We start from the raw sequence: 22,877 nt of genomic DNA, 5'->3' as shown, positions 1-22,877 counted from the left end.
GTCAATATATCGAGATGCGTATCGAATCGTCTTTTATTGGAGGGATCTCTTTTTTTGAAGAACCACATTTTCACTACTGACAGACCTTAACCCATTAAGGCCGGGAGCGCATGACCAGCGGATATGTCATTTGACCAATTCTTGGTCTCTTAGGTGATTAAATTAATCAGAATATGCACGAGAGGGTGACGTGGGCCTCGTAGGATGTCCTGGAATTTTATTCAAGTGTTTCTGGTTGATGCAGATTTGCGGGAGTTATGAAATAAATTATGCGATTGACGACGGCGCGGGAAGAACTCGAATCAGTGTAAGGAGTCGACAGTGACATATTGTTAAGAAATATGTTTGTAGATAATGAGGATGTTGAAAATGTTGACGGCTTTGTAACGGAATGGACGACGAATAATTACCACTCAATCCCCCGAGGTCATTACGACTGCGCTCCAGTTTTGAAGGTAAATATATTTGGAGTTATAAACCCGCAGATGCGACATATGTTTGTTGATTTAAAAAATATATATATTGAAGTTTTATAATAATAAACTTAGGTTTGTGTGAACGCCACAAGTAAGTTCTGAAATGTTTTTAGAATTACGTTTCTATCTTCTTCAGCAGCTGAGACATTAATTATTTTTAATATTGTTGAATTGCCAGGAAAACTTCCAAGTTTTCGGGGGGTGACTCAAAAGTCACCCTTAGGTTTTAGAGGCATGTTTTACCAGGGGCTTTAGGCCTTAATGGGTTAAAGTAATATATTATTTATTAAAAGCTAACCATGCAGGTATTCTGTGAAATGGTTACTCAACTCTTCCCCGAAAAATCTACTGTATTTATGTTGAGCAATTAGTATTTTATAGTACTTTTAGGGATATTTTTGCATTAGGTACGGTAGCGTCCATTTTAGGACATCATGTGATTGTGACGTATTGCGTGCTGTAAACACGCATGAAATCACATTGCTTCGAATGACTACACAGACACTCACGAGGAATTATTGCGTCCCACGAAAACATAAAGGAGAGGAATTACACCAGCAACGAAGCACTTCTTCAAAAGCAATACAGCCATGGGGGACTCGGCGAAGATTTGAGTCCAGCCGAATGTGAAGATGAAACTGTGGCCAATGATGAAGATGCATTCAGTCGCCGCATAGCGAGTGAAAGTTGAGGACTGTCCGCAAGTTGCGTTTTACAGTATGTGGGACTCGATTTCCCATTAACATGCGTCACCCTGTATCGTGTGATTTGTGGACGGCCTCTAACCTTGGACGGTAAATATCCGGCCAATTTTTACTCCCTGCGCCAGCTACATTTTGTTGTGCTCAACGTGCTTAACCCTACATCACGAGAGGAGCAGTTTTAATTGGCTTTAAAATTTAGGGAAGAAGATGCCAGCGATATTTGCATTTTTATTCTTTAGACTCACAGCCTAATTGAATACTGTAAAATGAGTTTTCAATGGTGTATTGCTTTAAACTGGAATGTGTAATGCAAGGACGTTCTATGACGGATACAGTTTCAACTGATTTACTTCCATATGAAGGGGAGAGACAGGGTGAAACGGAACCTCGATAATTGTGCCTTTTGGACAGGCGCCAACTATAATAGTTGTCTAAATTCCTGGGTAGATGGCTTTGGGTGTTGACACACCATATAGTCGGAAGTGGTAATCGGCGGAGGGATATGATCAGCTCAGCATTATAATCAGAATAATGAAGCATAAGAGGCTTGGGCCCTAAAATAAACTTTTTCTAAACGGTTTCATTTAAGCCAATGGTAGGACATGCTGAATAAATGAGTTCCATCTGTAGCTCAAGGGCAGCCCTACCACTATTCCAGCTCCTGTTTTTCCTAGTAATGAAACATATATTTTTGTATCCAGTGTATGTGATGTGGTATATGCTGGGCCATCGTTAGAAATAAGGTTTATTGAGAATGATTATCTTCCAGATGAGCTGCAGTATTTACTTGGGGAAGTGTGAGACACTCCTCAGGTCTTATTCACCAAATGGCCAGGTATTATCTTATGCGCCTATGTGCTTTTTCTCCTGCTCCCCCTCTGACTTTAGCTTGGGAATGCTTCATTTCCCCCCACTTCCCTGCTGGGTGACGGATGGCTTCAGCTGTCGACAAACAATCACAGTAGAAGCATTTAGTTTCATTCCTTTTGTCTTGAGCAAGGAAACAAAATAGTTGTATGGAAATTGTTATCTAGTATCTAGTATGCATGTTTCTTTCATTAGTTCTAGAGGCTTTATGTGTTGCTCAGATATACGAAAAGGCGCTCCCCCTGATCAAATTAAATACACTGATTACCCCAAGAGGCCAGTTGGACAAGCATTTAATGATAAATGTGCTTTGGTTGAACCTTTTGCTTCAGTTGCTCTTTTTCTGTATTTTTATTTTTGCAGTTTGTACCCCATTGCCTTCTAATATGTGCTGTTTAATGGTTGCATTGCGAAGAATAGGCTCTTGAGTTGTAAGTTTAAATTTTTAACCTGGTATGAATCTCATTATCCTGCAAGTACAGTGGAACCTTGGTTCACAAACGCCCCAGTTTAAGGACAAAAAACCAACATATTATGAAATATTGCCGCGACCCTTGTGAGGACAAGCGGTTAAGAAAATGGATGGCTGGATGAAATATTGGCCAAGTGTGAGTTCATCATCATCTGTGAATGGTGGAGGACACAGAGAGAGAGAGGATCCTCAAACCAGGAGACACCATTATTGAGCCTACCTCAGGCAACACTGATATTGGATTGTCACTGGCCGTAGCTGTGATGAAAGGTTACAGCTGCATCATGCCAGAGAGGAAGAGCACAGAGAAGGTGGATGTCCTGAAAGCATTGGAGCCAAGATCCATACAGCACCCAGCACTTGCTTTGACTCTCCAGAATTCCATGTATGAGTTGCTTGGCACCCGAAGAACAAGATCCCCAACTCCCACATCCTCGATCAGTACTGCGACCCAAGCGACCGTCTGACTCACTACGACACAACAGCTGGAGAAAGCAACATTTGTCGGCAAATTTTGCTTAGGTTCACGGTCCAAGTATGTCTCACGACAATCAGAGCATCCACGCCGAGCGCTTAGTTGTGTTTTTCCCTCCCACGCCCAGAACGTCACTCACTGCGCGTTTCATACTTGGCATACAGTCACACATCTTTATTTTTCTCTTTATCTAAATCAGCCATCAATGTGGCTTCCAAGAACATTCAAAGTGCAATTGATTGTGCGATTAGAAAACAATGACAGTGCCAGGTTCCAACTGCTTCCACACACCTCTTTCCCTGTTACTAAGGCTACGGTGCAGGCGGGTCATCAGGTGGAGGTTCGGTGACTCGACTGGAGTCTCCCGGCCATTCGCTCCTTGCAATGTATCTGCTGGCTCAAAGGGGACTGGCAAAAAAATCTAATTTTGAAAGCCCATGTAAATATGTGCAAAAAAACAAATAGGTTCTTATTTGGATTTTTTAAAAACTCTAAGTCTAAGAGTGATATGAAAATAATGTATTTTATTGATTGGAGAAAATAAGAGACTGAAATGATGTTATTTGCGTCATTACACTGTCTTTGGTGTTGATCACATTAGCATGTAGCAAGTTTTACTCACGCATGTAAACGAGTTATTCCGAATCTTTCAGAAACCGTAATTTAAAGCTTAACCCGAATATTGATGGCTTGTAAACATAGTCACTGTCATGAGAAAGAGTGAAGCCAAAGCACAGTCAAATCAAGAGCCTCTGAGGCCAAATCCAAGTCAAGTCTCAAGTTCCTTACCACGAGTGCGACTTGCTGGATAAAGTCTTTAAAAGCAAAAGTTATAACAAATGGCAGTGTTGTTCCGTGTTTACCTTGCTGGTGATTGTATGTGTTGTTGTTGCTTTTGTCTATTCTAGGCCATTAACATTGGAAGTTGCTCGGGTGTATCGAAAAATAGGGAGAGAGGGACATCTTACAAGCTGGCACCTGAGCCACACACACACACAGACATTTGGAGTAATGAGATGCAGTAATGAGAGCAATTAAGCCACACCATAGAGACTTGTAATGTTCAATAGTACCAAAAGAAGAGTCCGGGTCAAGTCTCAAGTCTTTAGTGGACGAATCTAAGTCGAGTTGCAGGTCTTAAAATTTGGCAACTTAAATCTGAGTTGTGAGTCCCATTCTTGGGAGAAAAATCCCTTAGCACAAATTGTTGTGTTGAACCAGTTCAATCACGACTATTTTTGACTTATTTCGTGGCTTGCAGTGAACTGTTGATGGCTTTGAATTCTTTATTGTAAGGGAAATACTTTAGTTAAGGTATTGGTAATTTTAATAATAAAACAATTAGGTGTTTTATATATAGATTTTTCATTGAAGTAATCTTATTTTTCTTGAGTTTGAGAGTGAAGCTAAATAATGTTTAGCTCATTTGAAGGATAATGAAAGTTTAACATTGCTCTCCACGGAAAGCCTAGTCAGCTCCAACTGTTAATCCATGCTAATTATCATCAGCTCATTTAGCAGTGAAAGGGCCCTCCACTGGAGTGCTTTCACGAGAAACAGTTTTCAAGTGAATTTTGGGGGACTTGCTAATGGCCATTGTGCTATTCTTGCGCTTCCTACATGTCCTGGCTTTTGTCCCAAATGCCTTTTCAGTCTCTTTTGGTTGCTTAACGGAGTACCACTACAGAGCCCCGACCGGCCATCAGATTTTGCTGCATTTAGCCATCACTTCAGTGGGAGCAGGAAATCCCACAAGTCATTCATGCAGCATATTGCTTCCTATCGCATAGCCAGAGTGTGTTCCAGCGACTGGCGCCAACTCTTCCTTTCACACCAGTGAACTTTTTTGGTACCCCTCGTTTTCCTAAGTGTGTCAGCATGCTTACCTCCTCACATAAATTCTTTGAAGGATTTCTGTTATTAGGCTGATTTTAAACGATGTCAATCATTGTCTCACCAAATAGTTGGCCGGGCTGTCCAGATGGGCGGCAAAGTTCTTTAATCCAGTGTAATTCAATCATAGCGGCATGAGGCTTCACAGAGATCAAATATGCTCATATTTAGAAGAAATATTCACTGAGGTTCACACTTGGCTGAGGGTGAAGAGTTGAAAACAAATTCTTCTTGAGTGTTTATCATGTAATTTCAACACAACTTTTTTAGTGGGATACTTTTTCCACATACTTTGTGTCACACTCATTGCAGTTTTCCTTTAAGCTAATGTACTGGACTGTGGTCTACCAACCATTTTTTAACAACTTTTCTGGGCGTTTTATGATGTCTGCAGCCAGATTAACAGCTGGGATGTTGACACAGCTTTATCAGTGGCATCTCCGTTTAGAGGGCAGGAACAGAAACACTGAATGGCCCTCACACGGAGTAAAAGGTTTCCTTGCATCCAGGTTGGATCACTATAAATGTCTCTTCTGCTTTGGACCCCTATGTTGTGTTTTTCGGAGGGGAAAGTTGATCCTACCCCCCTGGCCCCTTTTCCTGCTGGGATTAAGAGTCTGTCAGACATGTGCGATTCAGGAAATACCTTTACTAGGCCCGAGTGGGGTCACCATAGCAACTGGTACTAGAACCTGCCACTGCAGGCCCTCACTTGTGCGCTCATGTGCACATGCTAACTCTCTCGGGCTTCCTGGTTACTATTGTGAGGAGGACTTTGTTGTGGTGGTGGGAGGGGTTATGTTGTTGTTATGCTTTATACAGTACGTGATTACTGTTGTGATGAGGTATGTTTTCGGCAAATCACTTTTGGAGATGGCCACTGGTCTTCTGGCATGTTACAAACAACACATTTGATAATAGCTCACAATAATGCAAATAACTTCCAAATGAATTACAAAAGTTTACGTGGTATCCTTGAGCAACAAATTCAGAAAAGTTGGCCTGTGATGCTTCCTACCTTTCTAACCACACAAACAACGCCATTGTGACTGTGTGTCAACATAATTGGGTTACTCCCTCCCTCTATGTAGTAATTTAGAACGGGGGGCTCAGGTGTCCTGCCCTGTGACGCTTCCCCGCTCTTCATTCCTGTAATCGAATTTCACCTTCCTATCCCAAGTGGCTCCTTGCCTATTTGCCGATTGGGCCCCATTTAAGATGCAATTTAATTTGGGGAAGAGGCACCGCGGGCATTGTGCCAGAAGGAAATCAAAGAAGATCTTTTCTAGTGTCTCTTGGTTATTGCTGTATGATTAAAGTACATTTTTCAAATGGACAGGCTCATTTTTGTGTGGTGTCTGATTGGTTAAAAAAAACAACAACAATACTTTATATTTATTCTGTCTGTGATTTTGCTGCTGCTGCTTTGGGCTATTTCTTTCTTTTATAACTATTTGGGAATGACAATATTATCTGAGCTACTAAATGGAAACCATTTCTCATTATTCTTTTTAGTCGCCGTGGAAACACAAGCTGAGCTTTTCACCCTTTATCTTGGGGATCGTCTGGACCTAAGTTGCTTCACCAAGGACCCCCTACATGCTTTCAACTGGACTAAAGACCATGCGGTCGTAGTTGATGGAGAACACACACGCATACGTAATGGCCAGTTGGAGATTGAGACGGTGGAGCTGGCAGACTCTGGCCTGTACGCATGCATGACCTTTGGCAACCACAGTGTCTTTTTCAACGTCACAGGTATACTAATGAAACCGGATGCAATAACAGTCATGTAATCATAAGTCAAGACACTAAAATGCCTAATAAAATATTTCTCTTTAAACAGTTGACACCCTGGCCTCGTCGGAGGACGATGATGAGGATGAAGAATCTTCTTCGGAGGAAGCTAAATTATTAGGCAGTCAGAAACTACTGCGTGAGTTGGCTCAAAGCTTTATTCGTACTTCAAAACTCACATTTTACAAACACAACTCAATTTTTTTTGCTTGTATTCAGAAACTTTCAGAGTGTTGTTTTATTGTATTTAAACCATGGATTAACTGAGTGTCTGTATTTCTTTGTTGTAGCGATGGCTCCACAATGGGCTCATCCGGAAAAAATGGAGAAAAAGTTACATGCCGTCCCTGCCAGCAAGACTGTCAAGTTTCGTTGTCAGGCCAGTGGCAACCCAACACCTACATTGAAATGGTACAAGAATGGAAAAGAGTTTAAGAGAGACCATCGAATTGGAGGTTTTAAGGTCAGTTTGATGTCTATTGATCTTTAGAGTCCATTGCTCTTCTAATATTTTCAACTATAACCTTTTTTTAGCAAGTTGTTGCTTATTCTGGAAGCGCAAACTCTTTGAGCAGGAGTGCAAATGTATTCTTATCTTCACAGGACATCAGGAACTTTGCCTATGACATGTATTTTGATTGTTGTAAAATAGATGCATAACACAGTGACACGGATCCGACAACACACTGAGCAAACACAGAGCACGCCCTCTATCCAAGCAAGCTGAATTCATAGTTGACTGACTGTTGATCAAATGGGAGATTGCAGTAGTCAAGATAAGACCAATTGCCGATTGAAGCAACCTTTTTCACGCAGAGGTCTTTCGGAGATTTGCCGGATTTCTTTTGTCATAGCTCCTACACATATTTGATCACAAAGGATGAATTACATGTTGAACGGAACATCTAACAGGTTGTTGAATGTCGTTTTCTTTTGCACACATAAAACTTATATTTTAAATAGGACGATCCAGTTGCACAGGTGTGTGGGGCATGTGTTTACACATTTAGAGAAAAACAAAAACACACTCCTCCTCCTCAATGTCTGCTATTTCTATCAATGTACAATATAGGCTAGTTTAGCCTCATGCATCGCCAAGTCTTCTTCCTTCCCAGCTGGGATACATTTAGGAGTTTCCTCTCAGCTGCCTGTTCCCTCCCCCTTTGCCCAGCCCACAACAGCCAGGCATTACATTTTACCATCTGGCTGCTGTTTTTTTCACTCATGGTGCAAAGGTCCACATTGGCGGCTCGGGATGTCTCTCATCTCGCTCACGCTTGCTTTTATGGCCGGACTTCTATTGTTCATATACTGTATATCGTCTGCTTAGAGACGTGCAGGAAGAAGGGAATAATGTGGACCACATGTATGAAGTCAAGCACAACACATCTGGCGGCAGGCAGCTGGATTCCTCTTGTGTTGGCTAAATGAGGGAAAGCGCTGGGCTCAGGCTCTGTACACGCATGTTTGATGTTGCCATTGCCTTAGAGGTCTGTTTGCCAATCACACATTCCTGGTCTCGGCAGATTTATGGAAAAATTTTTTTTAGCGTGAAACGAACCAGTCATCTGTCGGTGCTAATAAGACAGGCTGCTGCATACATGCATATAATATGTACCAAATTTTCCTGTGGGTAGAAAAGATCTGCTGCTTGAAAGATATGTTGCCTACAGGAAGTAGGACCTTGTTACCATTCCACTTCATTTACCACAATATTAGTGAGACATTCATATTCAGAAAGCAGATGTGAAAAAGTTCTTGTTTTGTCTTAATTGGCTTACTTGTAAAGAAATGGAAAGCCAAGTGCAAAATGTAAAATACGAGTACTTACAGGTTTCCCTTGAAATGCAGCTAGACTCAAACCAATTCATGTTATCTTATATATGATCTATTTTTAAAAAACATTTGACTGGCTTCAAAATAGATTAGTAGGCACTGGCAGTCTTGTAAAATCAGAAGTATATATTATTTCCTCATTAAAAGAGATCCGCTGAAGATTTTCACTCTTCTCTTGACTGGCTTTGCCATCATTTTTATGGACTCTTGATAGAATGGGGAAACTCTGAATTACATGTTGATTAAATTGATTATGCATAGAATTTTGTGTAATGCCCATTTTCTTCAATGCTTAGGTTCGCGACCATGTTTGGACCATCATCATGGAATCTGTAGTGCCCTCCGATAAGGGAAACTATACCTGTGTGGTGGAAAACCAGTATGGGAGCATCAATCACACCTACCAGTTGGATGTTGTCGGTAGGTGATGACTCTAAAAAAATATTTACAACAACTTTTTGTATTTTTTTTCAATATAACAATATATTTTTCCATCTGGAGTTTATGTATTCATAAATGCAACACTTAACAATTCATTTGATCAATTATCTGATTAGCTGCCAATTATTGATTATTTATCAATTATCTAGAAGATTGATATTTTTAGTTTATGCCCTCAATTTCACAACCAAGCGCACAGTTAGGCAAGGTAACGCAACTTTTTTTCTCTCTTTTTTTTTTTAAATGTGAATTTTGTTCATAAAGCAACTGTGTTTCACATAAGGAGAGACAGCACCTAAAGGCATTTACAAACAACAGGAAAATTGCTAACATTGAACAATATTTAAATACAATAACAGGATACCTTTAAAACTAGCTAAAACATTTGGTAAAAGTAGGTTTTTAGGATTACTAATAAAAAAAGAAGAAGATTGATTTAAAAATGTTTGAAATACCTCAATCAAAGGTATGGGAGAAAAGTTCATTTTTAAACAAGGTTTAAACGCATTTATACTCCGGGCTGACTTCACTTCTATTGGCAGCTTATTCCATTTGCGTGCAGCATAGCAGCTAAATGCAGCTTCACCATGCTTGCTTTGAACTTGGGACTCCACTAATTGACCCGAGTCTACAGATCTCAGAGCTCTACTGGGGTTCTATTCTGGGTTTAGTTAGACCTCGCTTTGCCAGAGACTTGCATTGGGCCCAAAAATAGGGCACAATGAGGAAAGTTATTGGCATGATTTATACATGAAGTATACATGAGTCAGATTTCTTATACGCCATTTTTTTCTGTCATGAGGGTCAAGACTTCAAAATAATAATAAAATAAAAACTAACCTAAATGTCATCTTTGTTGCATTTAATGATATATAGAGAGAGAGAGAGAGAGAGAGAGAGAGAGAGAGAGAGAGAGAGAGAGAGAGAGAGAGAGAGAGAGAATAATGTTCTGTCAGCAATCACTGTCCTTTAGTTCTTGCCCCATCTATGTTTAATCCGCAAAATTCTGTTTGATTATTATTATTTTGAAAGTGCCCCATATCGACCAGGCCGTCATTTTTTGTGTATTTTTTTTATTTTACCCTGGTTGACATCACAAGGCGAACATACTGAATCTGTCCCTTATTGGTATATACTGTACATCTTAAGTTTCACAGAATGGAGGACTGATGATGCACCTCAGTCCTGCCCTGACATGCTCTCACTCTGGTGCTATAAATCGCATTCCCTGTGCCTGTTTCTCCTGGGGTGGCTGGATCTCAACAAGGCCCATAACTCTGACAATAAATCTTTGCTTTAGGGAGAGAAGTACTGACATACTAATATGAAATGCAACCTGTAATCTGTGTAGTTACACTTTCATTCAACAAAAAAATGCGTCTGCAAATTACACATCATTCATCCATATATGTATTTAAAATAAAAGTCAAATTTATACAAAAAATGTCATCATCGTATATGTATTTATACACATTTTGGTTGTGTTGCAGAGCGTTCTCCACACAGGCCCATCCTGCAGGCTGGCCTGCCTGCTAATCGCACAGCAGTGGTGGGCAGCGATGTGGAGTTTGAGTGCAAGGTCTTTAGCGACCCTCAGCCTCACATCCAGTGGTTAAAGCACATCGAGGTCAACGGGAGTCGCGTCGGTGGAGACGGCTTACCCTATGTCCGCATTCTCAAGGTAGGAGCTCACTCTTGATTTGTTTTTCTATAATTGCCCACACTGCTGTTACAGTGTTGCTGCAGTAGCTCAATCAGTGGTTCTTAACCTTGTTGGAGGTACTAAACCATCAAATCTGGCTCTCTTCACTTTGATTTCAAAAAGTGTTTCTGTATTCCCCATCTTCCATGCGGCTTTAGGAAGGGTTCCTTTAGTTGTGCTGGACTAGAAGTGTTCAACTTGGCATTGCAAATCATGCAGTTAGGACGCTGACTCCCATCACTCAACTCCGCTCTGTATTTATAGAGCACTTTAAAACAATCACTGTTTTTTTCTTAAGATGGAACCCAGGGGCAGCAGATACAATGAAAACAGCAGAGGCCCCGGAATTAAACCCTGTGAAACGCCATACGTTGAAGTTATACATGTGAATTTATATTGCACAAATCTAACCACTTCATTTTTTTGTTCGACATAATATGAAGGAATTACAATAATAAAGAAATCACGACGTACAATCAACCATCATAACAGTCACAAGTCGACTTCTGTGCGCATCAAATTCCCTGCTGCACAGATAGGCCAAGCAATGTAGCGGGATCACCTGCAGCCAATGATGGCCAAGCTCTACTGTGACCTTGACACTGACTCAAATTAAGGTTAAGAACCACTGAGCTAAATGCATAAAAAATAAAGCTAATGGAATCCAAGCAATTTGTCAAAAAGTGATTTTGATGAAATGTCTCACATGCGACTTCTTTGTTTGAGTTGCCCGTGACATTCTTTTATTTCCAGCATTCTGGGGTCAATAGTTCGGACGCTCAGTTGCTGACCCTCTCCAATGTGACTGAGGAGGACAGTGGAGAATATATTTGTAAAGTGTCCAATTATATAGGCGAGGCCAATCAGTCGGCCTGGCTGACTGTCACCAGATTTGAGCCCACAGGTAAACATTGTGCAGCTGTACAGGACAACACAGTGGAGACACTCCCAAGCGCACCTGGAAAATCTAGGCCCGTACAACAGGAGACAACCTCAGCTGTTTCTCTCCTCCCACCCTCCCTCCGTTTTCTCCCTCCTTCTCTCCTGCCTCAGTGCTCCTGACTGTAAATGACGCTATGGAAAATTCCCAGCAGAACAGTTGAAAGTGTTTAGTCTCTAATTCTCAATACTCACTCTTTCCTCTGTCCTCACATTCTACCTTTAGCCATTTTGCCATCTTGAATTTTGCTCCCTTGCCCTTTGACATGCTGACACACTCTCTTCACACTGTCTGGACCCCCTTTGTTTTTTCTCCTCTTTCACAGACGTCCAGTTGTTTGTCTGCTGCTCACTGTCCACAGACAGGAATGCGAGGTGTGCCCTAGTGTGAGTGTGATCTGTTCTGCTGGAGAGTTTTCCATGTTGCCCATCTCGTTCGTGCATGGGGAGATGAGACTGAGGTATTCAACATGGTGATGGGATGGCCCAATGTTGGGTTTCGTAACCCTAACTAGCTATTCCACTAACAGATTGTTGTGTGTCGGGGGGCTCGCCCCGACAGGCTTCAAGTCATACCTTTTTGGGAAAAATGGTGTTTGATGTAGGAGGAGGAAATCTCTCCTCTGTCACTTTTCTCTCTCTCAGAATTCTTTACTCATGGTTCCCTTCTTTCTATTGGGCCTCTTGTTGGGTCTACTTCCTTTATTTTCTAGACCGCTGGCCTTAACACCACGGACAAGGAAATGGAAGTCCTGCAACTGAGAAATGTGTCTTTTGATGACGCTGGGGAGTATACCTGCTTGGCGGGAAATTCTATCGGGTTCTCTCATCACTCTGCATGGTTGACCGTTTTTGAAGGTATCAGTGCTTCTGCCTCTCCCTCCCTATATTCCCGTAATTTTCCTTTGCAAGAGTCTGTCTGTCTGTCTGTCTGCCTGCCTTCACATTTGCCAGAATTTGAAACTAATGGAATTCTGTCCAAATGTGAGAAAGCTTGTGAGAAAGCAAGTTGAAATTGACTTTCTTTCTCTCAGCATGGCTCCTTCCTCACTGCGGGCCTTGCTGTGCTTACATGAAGTCTAAGAATGCCAAACAACTCTCAACCTGCCTCAAAGCTAGTCTGGATAAAGTAATAATAACAATTTAAAGAATCAGGCAGAAAAAAGGTGAAGAATTCCTTTTGACCTTAGCTAGGTTTATTTTTAAACAGTCGTTTGGCATCTCTGGTCAGATTTCACTTTGAACTCTCCAAGCCTTTCTGTACTTAAATAGATGTTTGCATTTCATTTAGCGTAAAGCTAATTGTCTTTGACAAGCGCTTAAAATGACATGTATCCCTCGTGTCATTTCCTGCTGCGAATCGTCCGGCCGACTCTGATAATTGGCTCTCTGTACTTTGTGTCTCATTCCTCCGTGTTGGAATGGGCATTTGTCCAATTATCAAGCTGCTTGTCAGTCAGCCTCTTAACACAAGTGCAGCTCACTCGTGCAATGCTGGTGTTGGTGATGGGTGTAGCGGTACACTTGGTTTGGGATGCAAAGAACATCAGATGGTCGGATGGGACTCCATTATGTAACTCTTTGTTAGACAGAATTAAGAATTGACATACATACATACAGTACATAAATACATAGTACATTATACTGGGGCTGGACAATAAATGCATATCTAGATATGAACATTTCAGACATTAATATTGAAAACTACGACAAAATCAGTTGTGGCGTGTCCACAGTGTGTGAGTGTTAACTGCATCAAACAAACACTTCTGGTGTAACTAAATAGTTTTTTAATCGTTAAAAGGTAAAGCACAGTTGCAGTACAATGTGAATTAAATTCGTTATTGCTGACTTTGTTAATGCTGATGACTGTCAGACATAATAAAAAACAACTATTTTTCACATCCTTTTGGATTGATATTTTGCTTTTTCTCTGAATCTATACTAATATCGTTATCGAGATATCTGAAATGAATATCAAAATATGATTTTTTTTCCATATCGCCCAGCCCTACACCCATACATACATATGTATGTGTTTGTGTATGTATGTATTTATGTGTATATAAATGGTATAATGACCTTAATGTTAGGGGTGTCCCGATACTTTTTCACTTCCGATATGGTACCGATATTGCAGCCTAGAGTATTGTCCGATACCGATATAGATCTGTTATCAGCAGAAATTATACATCCTTTCACAAACCCAATTCCCAAAAAGTTGAGACACTATACAAATTGTGTATAAAAACTGAATGCAATTACTGTATGTGGAAGTGCCAAATTTCAATATTTTGTTCAGAATAGAACATAGAGAACAGGTCAAAAGTTGGGACAGGTAGCAATAAGAGGCTGAAGAAGTCTATTGCATTTATAAAAAAAACTGCTGGAAGACCAGTTACCACCAATGAGGTCCATTGGCGACTAGATTGGAGTATAAAAAGAGCTTCTCGGAGTGGCAGTGTCTCTCAGAAGCAAAGCTGGGTAGAGAATCACCAATTCCTCCAATGTTGCGCAGAAAGATAGTGGAGAAATATCAAAAAGGTGTTTACCAGCGAAAAACTGCAAAAGTAATCATCATCTACAGTGCATAACATCATCCAAAGATTCAGAGAATCTGGAACAATCTCTGTGTAAGGGTCAAGCCTGAAAAATCATACTGGATGCCCATGATCTTCGGGCCCTTAAACGGCACTGCATCGCAAACAGGAAGGCTTACTGTATGCATCATAAAGGGGAAGGTGCAACAAAGAAAGCCCAAGACAGTTGAACAGTTAGAGAGACGCGTGTTAGACAAGAATGGGACAGCGTTCCTATTTCTAAACTTGAGAAGCTTGCCTCCTCGATCCCCAGACGTTTGCACACTGTTGTAAGAAGAAGAGGGGATGCCTCACAGTGGTGAAAATGGCCTTGTCCCAACTTTTTTTTTTACATTTGTTGACACCATGGAATTTAAAATCAACATAGTTTCCCCTTAAAATGATACAGTTTCTCAGTTTAAACTTTTGACCTGTTCTCTCTATGTTCTGCCCTGAATAAAATTTTGGGCACTTCCACATAATTGCATTCAGTTTTTATTCACAATTTGTATAGTGTCCCAACTTTTGGGGAATTGGGTTTGTATTATTTTTTTTTACATATATGTTAAATGTTAGAAGCAACTTTGATCAAGTGATACTATTCAAACAAAGAACAATAGTCAGCAACAGTAGGTATGATGAAAATAGGACCCATTTATTCAAAAATTTTGAGATACATAAAACTGCTTAAATATGAGTGCGTATAATCACAAATTTTAGATGTAGATTTTAGGAATTTGGGACACCCCTGCTCAACATATGATCATCACATTCTGAATGATCCAATACACAGTCCCATCCCAAGCTAACGTGTGCCTCAGTGTGTTGTCCATAAGGCTACACACAACTCTTGGTGTTAATAATACATACACGTCCATGATGGTCCTTTTTATCAAATGGGAGGATAAAAACAAGATCTTATGTAGATTCACTTCTACATTAAAATCAGTTTAATTATATACTTTTATTGGCTCTTTCATTTTAAAAAAAAATGTGTATCACTAGCACCAACACAAAATTCTACACAAGTAATTAAACGACATGTGAGCTTTTGCCTTGTGGCACTAGAACATTATAAGTGTGCGTGTGACACAATTGCTTGATTGTATGTTGGTGTGTGTGTGTATGCTGTAAGTGCTTTGAGTATGTTTCAACATGTTTCCTTCCATATGTACACTTTGCTGATGCTACTCCCCTGCCTGCAATCCCCCTCCATGTAGCCGTCCCACACTATCCTCCGGCCAACCACACTTATCTGGAGGTGGTCATCTACTGTGTGGGCTTCTTCTTCATCGCGGTCATGGTTGCCATCGTGATTATTGTGAAGATTCGCACCTCCTCCAAGAAGAGTGACTTCAACAGCCAGCTGGCTGTCCACAAGCTGGCTAAAAGCATCCCTCTGCGCAGACAGGTAACAGAAAGTAGATAGGGGGTTTGGAACATTTTTACCTTTTCCCACTCCTTTCTCTCACAACACCCCTTTTGCTCTGACCTGTATGAGTGTATGTTGATGCTTTAATTCTACTAAAAGCATGCTTCCATAGAGATCGTCAAGAGCCCAAGTTTTGTATCAGGTAGGTATCGTGTTCTTCTTGAACCGGTACTAGAGGTTATTTCAACAAAATATTTCCCCCCCACCCCCCAACTTGTTCTTCAGTAAATTAGTTTAGGCAGTCATCTGTGTCTGTTTCACTATGAGGGGAGTAATGTCAGGCTTCCTTATCTCAGGTGTCCGTGGACTCAAGTTCCTCCATCCACTCTGGTGTGATGTTGGTTCGACCTCGCCTTTCCTCAAGCGGCTCTCCAATGTTGTCAGGGGTGTCCGAGTATGAACTACCGCAAGATCCCCGCTGGGAGCTTCCACGAGATCGGTATGCACGTATTTGATGTCTATTCAATTTGTAATCTGATTGGTTCGATTGTACAATTGAGTTTAAGGCTTTGGGAAGTTTAACGCTGCATGGAAGCTGAAACCTGATTGGACAAAAAAAGTAGTGTAGTACGGTTAGCTTGTGCGCTGAATAGATTTACGCTATTCCAATTTAAGCCTATGCTATTTTGTTCCTTTTCCAAATTACTTATTTGCTCAACAATTACATTAGCTCCTATAATAATGATGGTTTTATTGAACAAAAATGCTGGAATGTTTACCTCGTCTGCCTTACAGTGATGAAGTTCGGCGTTTGATTCTCGGCCCTGGCCTTCTTTTTTGGGAGTTTACATGTTGTCCCTGTGCTTGCATGGCTCATCTCTGGATGCTACAGCTTCCTCCAACATCCCACCAAAAATTTGTATTTACTCATGTGAACCATTTTGTCACTAATCAAACTGGAGCGGAAACATGGCTTAAGAAAGCAGTCTAACGCATCAAAAATGTTCAGGTTACACCTACCCCATGAATCGGAGTGCTATGAAAGAAAAGCAGTTTTAAACTAGGGGTGTGAAATATAGTGAGTTAATTTTGAGTTAAATTATAGTTCTTTTAGCGCCACAATTTTTTTTTTTACGCACGATTAATAGCCTGTACTAGGGGAATTCCAGTTGCAAAATTTTGCAGTGCAGCGTTCTCTCGTTTTCCGCTGGGGTTAGGTTCCAAAAAATACTTGCGATAAAGGAAATCCACGAAGTAGCTTTATGTTTTACATTTATTATAAATGTTTTAAGGCTCTAAAACCCCTCACCACACAGTTTATACACTTTTCTCATCAAGGCATTTACATTTCTCACATTTCTCTCATGTTTAAACATTCTCAATGTTCAAACCTTAATAAATTTAATAAAATAGGTACATTACTGTAAAAAAAAAACATGCAAAATTGTACTAAAAAAAACCATGAGACCGCGAAAAGTAAACCGCTTTATAGCAAGGGAACACTAATAGATTTAATAATTATGCATATATTTGTGAAAACTGGGGTCAAGCTGTATTTTCCAATTTTAAAAATGTGCAGAATTTCACAAGTTGCTTCATATTATTAAAATGTAGTTCTTAATATGAAAAGAAAAACGCACTGAGCTGTCACCACCGTCTTACAAATGCAACTATGCCATCTAGTGGCAGAAAAATGACCAACACAAATCAATATCATACTCCTTTTTTATAGTACAGTACATCTTTTTAATTTTAACTCTAGTTTATGTTATTATGAAATTACTGTATCAATGACCAAAAGATGCAGCCATATTTATTTGAGTTAAATTTTTCCCACTTTTTTACTAACAAGAGTATGAAGACTTCGGGAATTTTTTTATTACATTTTATTGTACATTTAGAATAGAATAGAAAATTTGCGATTAATCATGAGTTAACTATTGAAATTGTGATTAATTATGATTAAAAAAAATGTATCGCCTGACACTCCTAGTTTAAACCTATCAATGTCGTGAAGTAGTAACTCATTCTTTGACTGTCTTGCTTGCAGACTTGTTCTTGGGAAGCCCCTTGGCGAGGGCTGCTTTGGTCAGGTGGTGATGGGAGAGGCACTGGGTCTCGACAAAGAGAAGCCAAACCGCGAGACAAAAGTTGCAGTGAAAATGTTGAAGTGTAAGTAAGACTTTGAAACTTGCCTTGGATTAGTGCAGTAATTGGTGGCCTCCCACTCACTGTAAACAACAGTTGGAATGGCCGTGGTGGGGATTGAACAAAAGTTGTACTCATTCATTGTCTTGAATAAGAGCACACATTTGTAAAATGAGTGCTACACGCTTGGTTTCGAGAAAGCAGAATATGGACTAATCCCGCTAATATGTGTGATGGCCTCCAGCTGATGCCACAGAGAAAGACCTGTCAGACCTGATTTCAGAGATGGAAATGATGAAGATCATTGGGAAACACAAGAACATCATAAATCTGCTTGGAGCCTGCACACAGGATGGTAAGAGCTGCTTGCTTCGCTTTTCTGGCATAGAAATGAATCTTGAGTAATAGTTGGCAGGCGCTCTATCCATGGATTTTTATCACCCTTGTCAGAGCGTAAAAGCTATTTTCATTTGCCTCAATGTCACTGGTACACATTATAGATGTACATATAGATAAAATGGTTTCAAATTGTTAACACTTCCAACCGTCATCATGTCCATTTTTCTGCAGGTCCTTTGTATGTGATTGTGGAGTATGCGTCCAAAGGTAATTTGAGGGAGTTTCTGCATGCGCGGCGCCCTCCAGGCATGGAGTACTGTTACAACCCAGACCAAGTTCCTGTGGAGAACATGTCCATCAAAGACCTGGTGTCATGCGCTTATCAAGTGGCCCGAGGCATGGAGTACCTGGCTTCCAAAAAGGTCCGACAAGCAAAACCACAGCAGATGAAAGAAACGTTGACTCAAACCTCTTCATAATGTTGATTGCAAAATCTTTTCTTTTTCATCCCTATAGTGCATCCACAGAGATCTTGCTGCTCGTAATGTTTTGGTAACTGAAGACAATGTGATGAAAATTGCTGATTTTGGCCTGGCGAGAGACATACACCACATTGATTACTACAAAAAGACCACCAATGTAAGTCCTTTCATCATTTCGGGGGATATACTTTTCAATTTGAAGAGCGCAAATAACTGTAAGGGAAATACTTTACCACAGGGTCGTTTACCGGTCAAATGGATGGCTCCCGAAGCGCTATTTGATCGAATATACACACACCAAAGTGATGTGTGAGTATCACGTCGTGTTTTTTCTCCATTCAGTCCCAGTGCAAAATGCTGAAAACTTCATGTTGTGTTTGTGTGCAGCTGGTCATTTGGCGTTCTGCTTTGGGAAATCTTTACCCTGGGAGGCTCTCCATACCCTGGCGTCCCGGTGGAAGAACTTTTTAAGCTGCTGAAGGAAGGTCACCGCATGGACAAACCCTCCACATGCACTCATGAGCTGTAAGGAAATGATGACCTCATCTGGCATCTTCTCCCGGAATGTTAGCAACAAATCCAAAAACTGTCGACAATTTGCTACCTTCCCGGGTTGCCTGAGCTCCGTTAGTTTGGTCGTTCTAGTTTGTTACTAACTCCCTCAGTTTGAGTAGTTTTTTCCCCCAGAATAACCACATTTATTAATCATCACACGAAAGGTTCAATTGAGTGATTTATTATTACTGTTTGCCTTTCAGCCCCCAGCCTAGAATCAAAATGTGGCTGAACATCCACCCATCTTATTCTTCCTAGATCAGAGGACTTCTTTTTGGATCACATTGAAATGTTGTACATCAGATATGAACATGGCTCAAAAGCGGTATTTCATAAAAGCCATATTTTTCAGTCATTCAAAATATACTTAAGAGGTTCCATTCAGTAGACGCATTTACTGGAACTATTTACATAAGGTTAACACTAGTGATGGACCTGTTTTTTTTTTTCTTCCAGGGCTGATGCCAGTACTGATTATTATTAGTAAAGGAGGCCGAATAACCAATATTTGGAGCCATTATTAATTTGCAGTAGAAATAAAAAAAAAAAAAAATCAAATTCTTAACTTTGTTGTAATTCCAGTAAGCATGTTTGTTAAAGTAACTTTTAAAATTTGCAACATGTTGAAGATTTTACTTTTAATTTAAGGCATATAGAGAAATGGGGATATTGGTGACTCATACTGGTGGTCATACTGGTATTGGTCTGCAAAAAAAGTAGTATTGAACATCCCTAGAGAATTGACATCTTTGTTGTAAAGGGACAGTAATGTGAAAAATCCTCTTTTTTTAATTTTTATTATTTAGCTTTTAGCCATGTCAAAATGCTAATTCCTCACTAAAAACATCACCGAAGTGGTGTTTTCCTTCATGAGAAATTCTTGGTCATTCTGCTCTCCAAGCACCGGCCCCTCCTAACCCGATAAAACGAGCAGGTGCTCACTCTGACATCATTAGGAGCGGACCCAGCCCCGCACCGCCTCTGCGGACTAAACACACGCCCACTTTCTCTGAGCGCTCCATGCTTGCAGGATAGTGATAAAAGTAGCATTTATCAGTAAACATTCTGTCCAAATGAATTCAAAGCAAAAATAAATAAATCTTTATCTATCGATCATTATATGCCTAGAGTTAACTGTGGAAGGGCTTAAAATAGCGTGATATAATACCTTTAAAATTCTGTCAAAAAGTGCAGGGATCTCCCAGGGTCATCAGCATGTCTTCAGTTAAATGAAAACCTAAAGTAGTAAACAGCTCTTTAAAGTTTTTACTGTAAATAAAGTTTTTATGTAACAAAATTTCATTACAAGTGACGTGTTAAACTTATTTTTGTTTTACTTGTTTATTTTTTTGTTAAAGTGCAGGAAGCTCCCATTTGTCATCAGTATTTCTTAAAAAGTTAAGATAACTTATTAACTCATTCACTGCCATTGACGGCAATAGACGTCAAAAATTCATTTTAACTATTACTATAACATTTTTTTCACTTTTGTCAACAAGAGTATGAAAACTTAGAAAAAAAATTGTGTACATTTAGAACAGATATAACATTTGTGATTAATCGTGAGTTAACTCGTGAAGTCATGTGATTAATTACGAAAAAAATTATCGCCTGACGCGCCTAATTTTTAATAATCTTTTCTTCTTCTTTTAAGAAAAGAAAAGAAAAGTTTATTAAAAATTAGGCGCATCAGGCGATAAATTTTTTTAAATCATAATTAATCGCATGATTTCACTAGTTAACTCACGATTAATCACAAATTTGATGTCTGTTCTAAATGTACAATACATTTTACCCTAGGTTTTCATACTCTTGTTAACAAAAGTGAGAAAAAATGTTAAACTAATAGAAATAGTTCAAATGAATTTTTGATTGATTTTTGATTTTATATAGCCGTCAATGGCAGTGAATGAGTTAATACTGTAATAGTTCCTTGAAGTTAAGTCATCTCTTATTGACCATCCAATTTTGCTAAGTTTTGTTAAAATGCCGAAAATGACGGTCGATATTCAGTCTATCTTTAGTTAACACTCCAAGATCTAAAAGTGGACTATTTGAGCTAAGTTTCTCACCTTTGACCTCATGCAGGTACATGATGATGAGGGACTGCTGGCATGCTGTGCCCACCCAGAGGCCCACATTCAAGCAGCTTGTGGAGGACCTGGACCGCTGTCTGGCCATGACGTCCAACCAGGTCAGTCCTTTCCTAATCAGGGGTGAAAGCAGCGGCCATGTTTTTCTCTGTGGAAAGCACAGTGTGTTGAATGTGAGTCTTTCCTGCATCCAGGAGTATTTAGAGCTGTCTGTGCCTTCGGATCAATACTCCCCCAACTACCCCGACACCCGCAGCTCCACTTGCTCTTCTGGCGAGGACTCCGTCTTCTCCCACGACGCCGGTGCTGAGGAGCCCTGCCTCCCAAAGCTCCCGCCCCATTCCAACGGAGCGGCCATCAAGAAACGCTGATACCTCATCACCACGCACGCAAACGTTGACATTTCCTCCGTTCTTCCCCGACATTCCCAGAGATGAAGCTAAGGACCCGCCGGTGCTCGTTCAGACACAACCTCAAAGAATTTGTTGGGTCTCAAGGACTGCAGAGCGCAGCCATTTCCAGATTCTATGGTGGAACGATGTTTACGGGGCACTTTCTATTATCAGGAGTGGACGTTTGTCACAGAGTCGAAAATGAGTCTCGCACCCCCGCGCAGGACAGGACACTCAAGAATCGACTCGGATCACGTCAGGCCTTTTTTATTCATTCGGTTCACCGGGACAACATTTTGCCTTACAGACCAAATATTTCCAAGGAACATGCAGGACCATGGTACGCTGCGTCATTCGCTATAACTTCTTGTAAATACTGCTAGGAAAATATAAATATGAATATATATATAAATATGTATTTACACTATACTCTTGTTTTTATCACCATAATAGTTTTCTTTTGTACAAGGATTGTTTGATGCATTCTTGAGTATAGTCCATAGGGGAGATGTCACATGACTGTTTTATTTTTTTCCAGGTTTGATTGCCCTCATTTAATATCATAACCATAAATAGTAAATCTATACGGTATTTTCTATATTTTTTTTAAACATGCTTTTTCATAGTCCATCATGCATATCAGTGTAACTCGATATTTGAGGGTGCTCGCTTCTGCACCATGATGACTGTATCAGTGTGACGGACTGAATGTGCGAGTGTGAGTAAAGAAAACTGACTTTTATACATCTGGTTCAGTAACAGTTCCAACTGTCAACATGTAGTTCCCGTTTTTAAAATGTGCCCTAATTAGCTGCATTAAATGCCATGCACTTTAGCTGTGTGTGCATGCCGTATGATAAACTTACCTTTTAGCTTTAAAGTGACTTGCGTTTGCTGCCAAAAGGCTTTGGATGATGGCTTGTGGAACATTTCCATCCTCATAAATGGATTACATGAAATAAAATGCTTTTTAAAAACAAATGGCAAAGCTTTTTACAGAATGATCTCAAGTCCTTGAATGAGTCTAAGTATTAAGCAGTGTGTGTATATGTGTTTTTATTTATTTATTTATTTATTTTAACAGGGACAAAATAGTTGTCAATTTATTGTCCCGGCCATTTTCTCTCTGGTTGCTGATTAGATTTGCTAATGTGCTACTGACATCATGTTGGTGATGGCAGAGTGTCACGGCCCGCTATAAACATGTGATTTATGTTCGTGTGAATGGCTTGGCAACTGCTAGTGCTGCACCAACCTTGATCCCGTATCACTTTCTGGCTTCCTGCCACTGACTGATGCATCACCTGGCTTGCAA

General features: G+C 40.2%; 1 protein-coding gene across 3 annotated transcripts in view; it reads left to right on the top strand.

The window, feature by feature from the left end:
- fgfr1a (fibroblast growth factor receptor 1a) overlaps positions 1–22,543 on the top strand; it is a 30,127-nt gene extending 7,584 nt beyond the window's left edge. The window contains exons 3-18 of one of the 3 annotated variants that reach the window (XM_077561150.1): positions 6,403–6,645; positions 6,734–6,823; positions 6,975–7,147; positions 8,817–8,940; positions 10,452–10,642; positions 12,316–12,460; positions 15,402–15,592; positions 15,910–16,052; positions 17,604–17,725; positions 17,946–18,056; positions 18,272–18,462; positions 18,557–18,679; positions 18,761–18,831; positions 18,910–19,047; positions 21,166–21,271; positions 21,365–22,543. In XM_077561150.1, the coding sequence (XP_077417276.1) occupies positions 6,403–6,645; positions 6,734–6,823; positions 6,975–7,147; positions 8,817–8,940; positions 10,452–10,642; positions 12,316–12,460; positions 15,402–15,592; positions 15,910–16,052; positions 17,604–17,725; positions 17,946–18,056; positions 18,272–18,462; positions 18,557–18,679; positions 18,761–18,831; positions 18,910–19,047; positions 21,166–21,271; positions 21,365–21,541 (2,339 nt within the window). In that variant the 3' untranslated portion in view covers positions 21,542–22,543. Of the gene's footprint in view, positions 1–6,402; positions 6,646–6,733; positions 6,824–6,974; positions 7,148–8,816; positions 8,941–10,451; positions 10,643–11,416; positions 11,568–12,315; positions 12,461–15,401; positions 15,600–15,909; positions 16,053–17,603; positions 17,726–17,945; positions 18,057–18,271; positions 18,463–18,556; positions 18,680–18,760; positions 18,832–18,909; positions 19,048–21,165; positions 21,272–21,364 lie in introns of all 3 variants that reach the window. The other 2 variants (XM_077561149.1, XM_077561151.1) reach the window with 2 other exon arrangements.
- Positions 22,544–22,877: the final 334 nt, after the last annotated feature.

The sequence above is a fragment of the Vanacampus margaritifer genome, chromosome 3 (assembly GCF_051991255.1).
Source record: "Vanacampus margaritifer isolate UIUO_Vmar chromosome 3, RoL_Vmar_1.0, whole genome shotgun sequence".
NCBI lineage: Eukaryota > Metazoa > Chordata > Actinopteri > Syngnathiformes > Syngnathidae > Vanacampus > Vanacampus margaritifer.
This window is presented reverse-complemented; position numbering and strand designations above follow the sequence as displayed.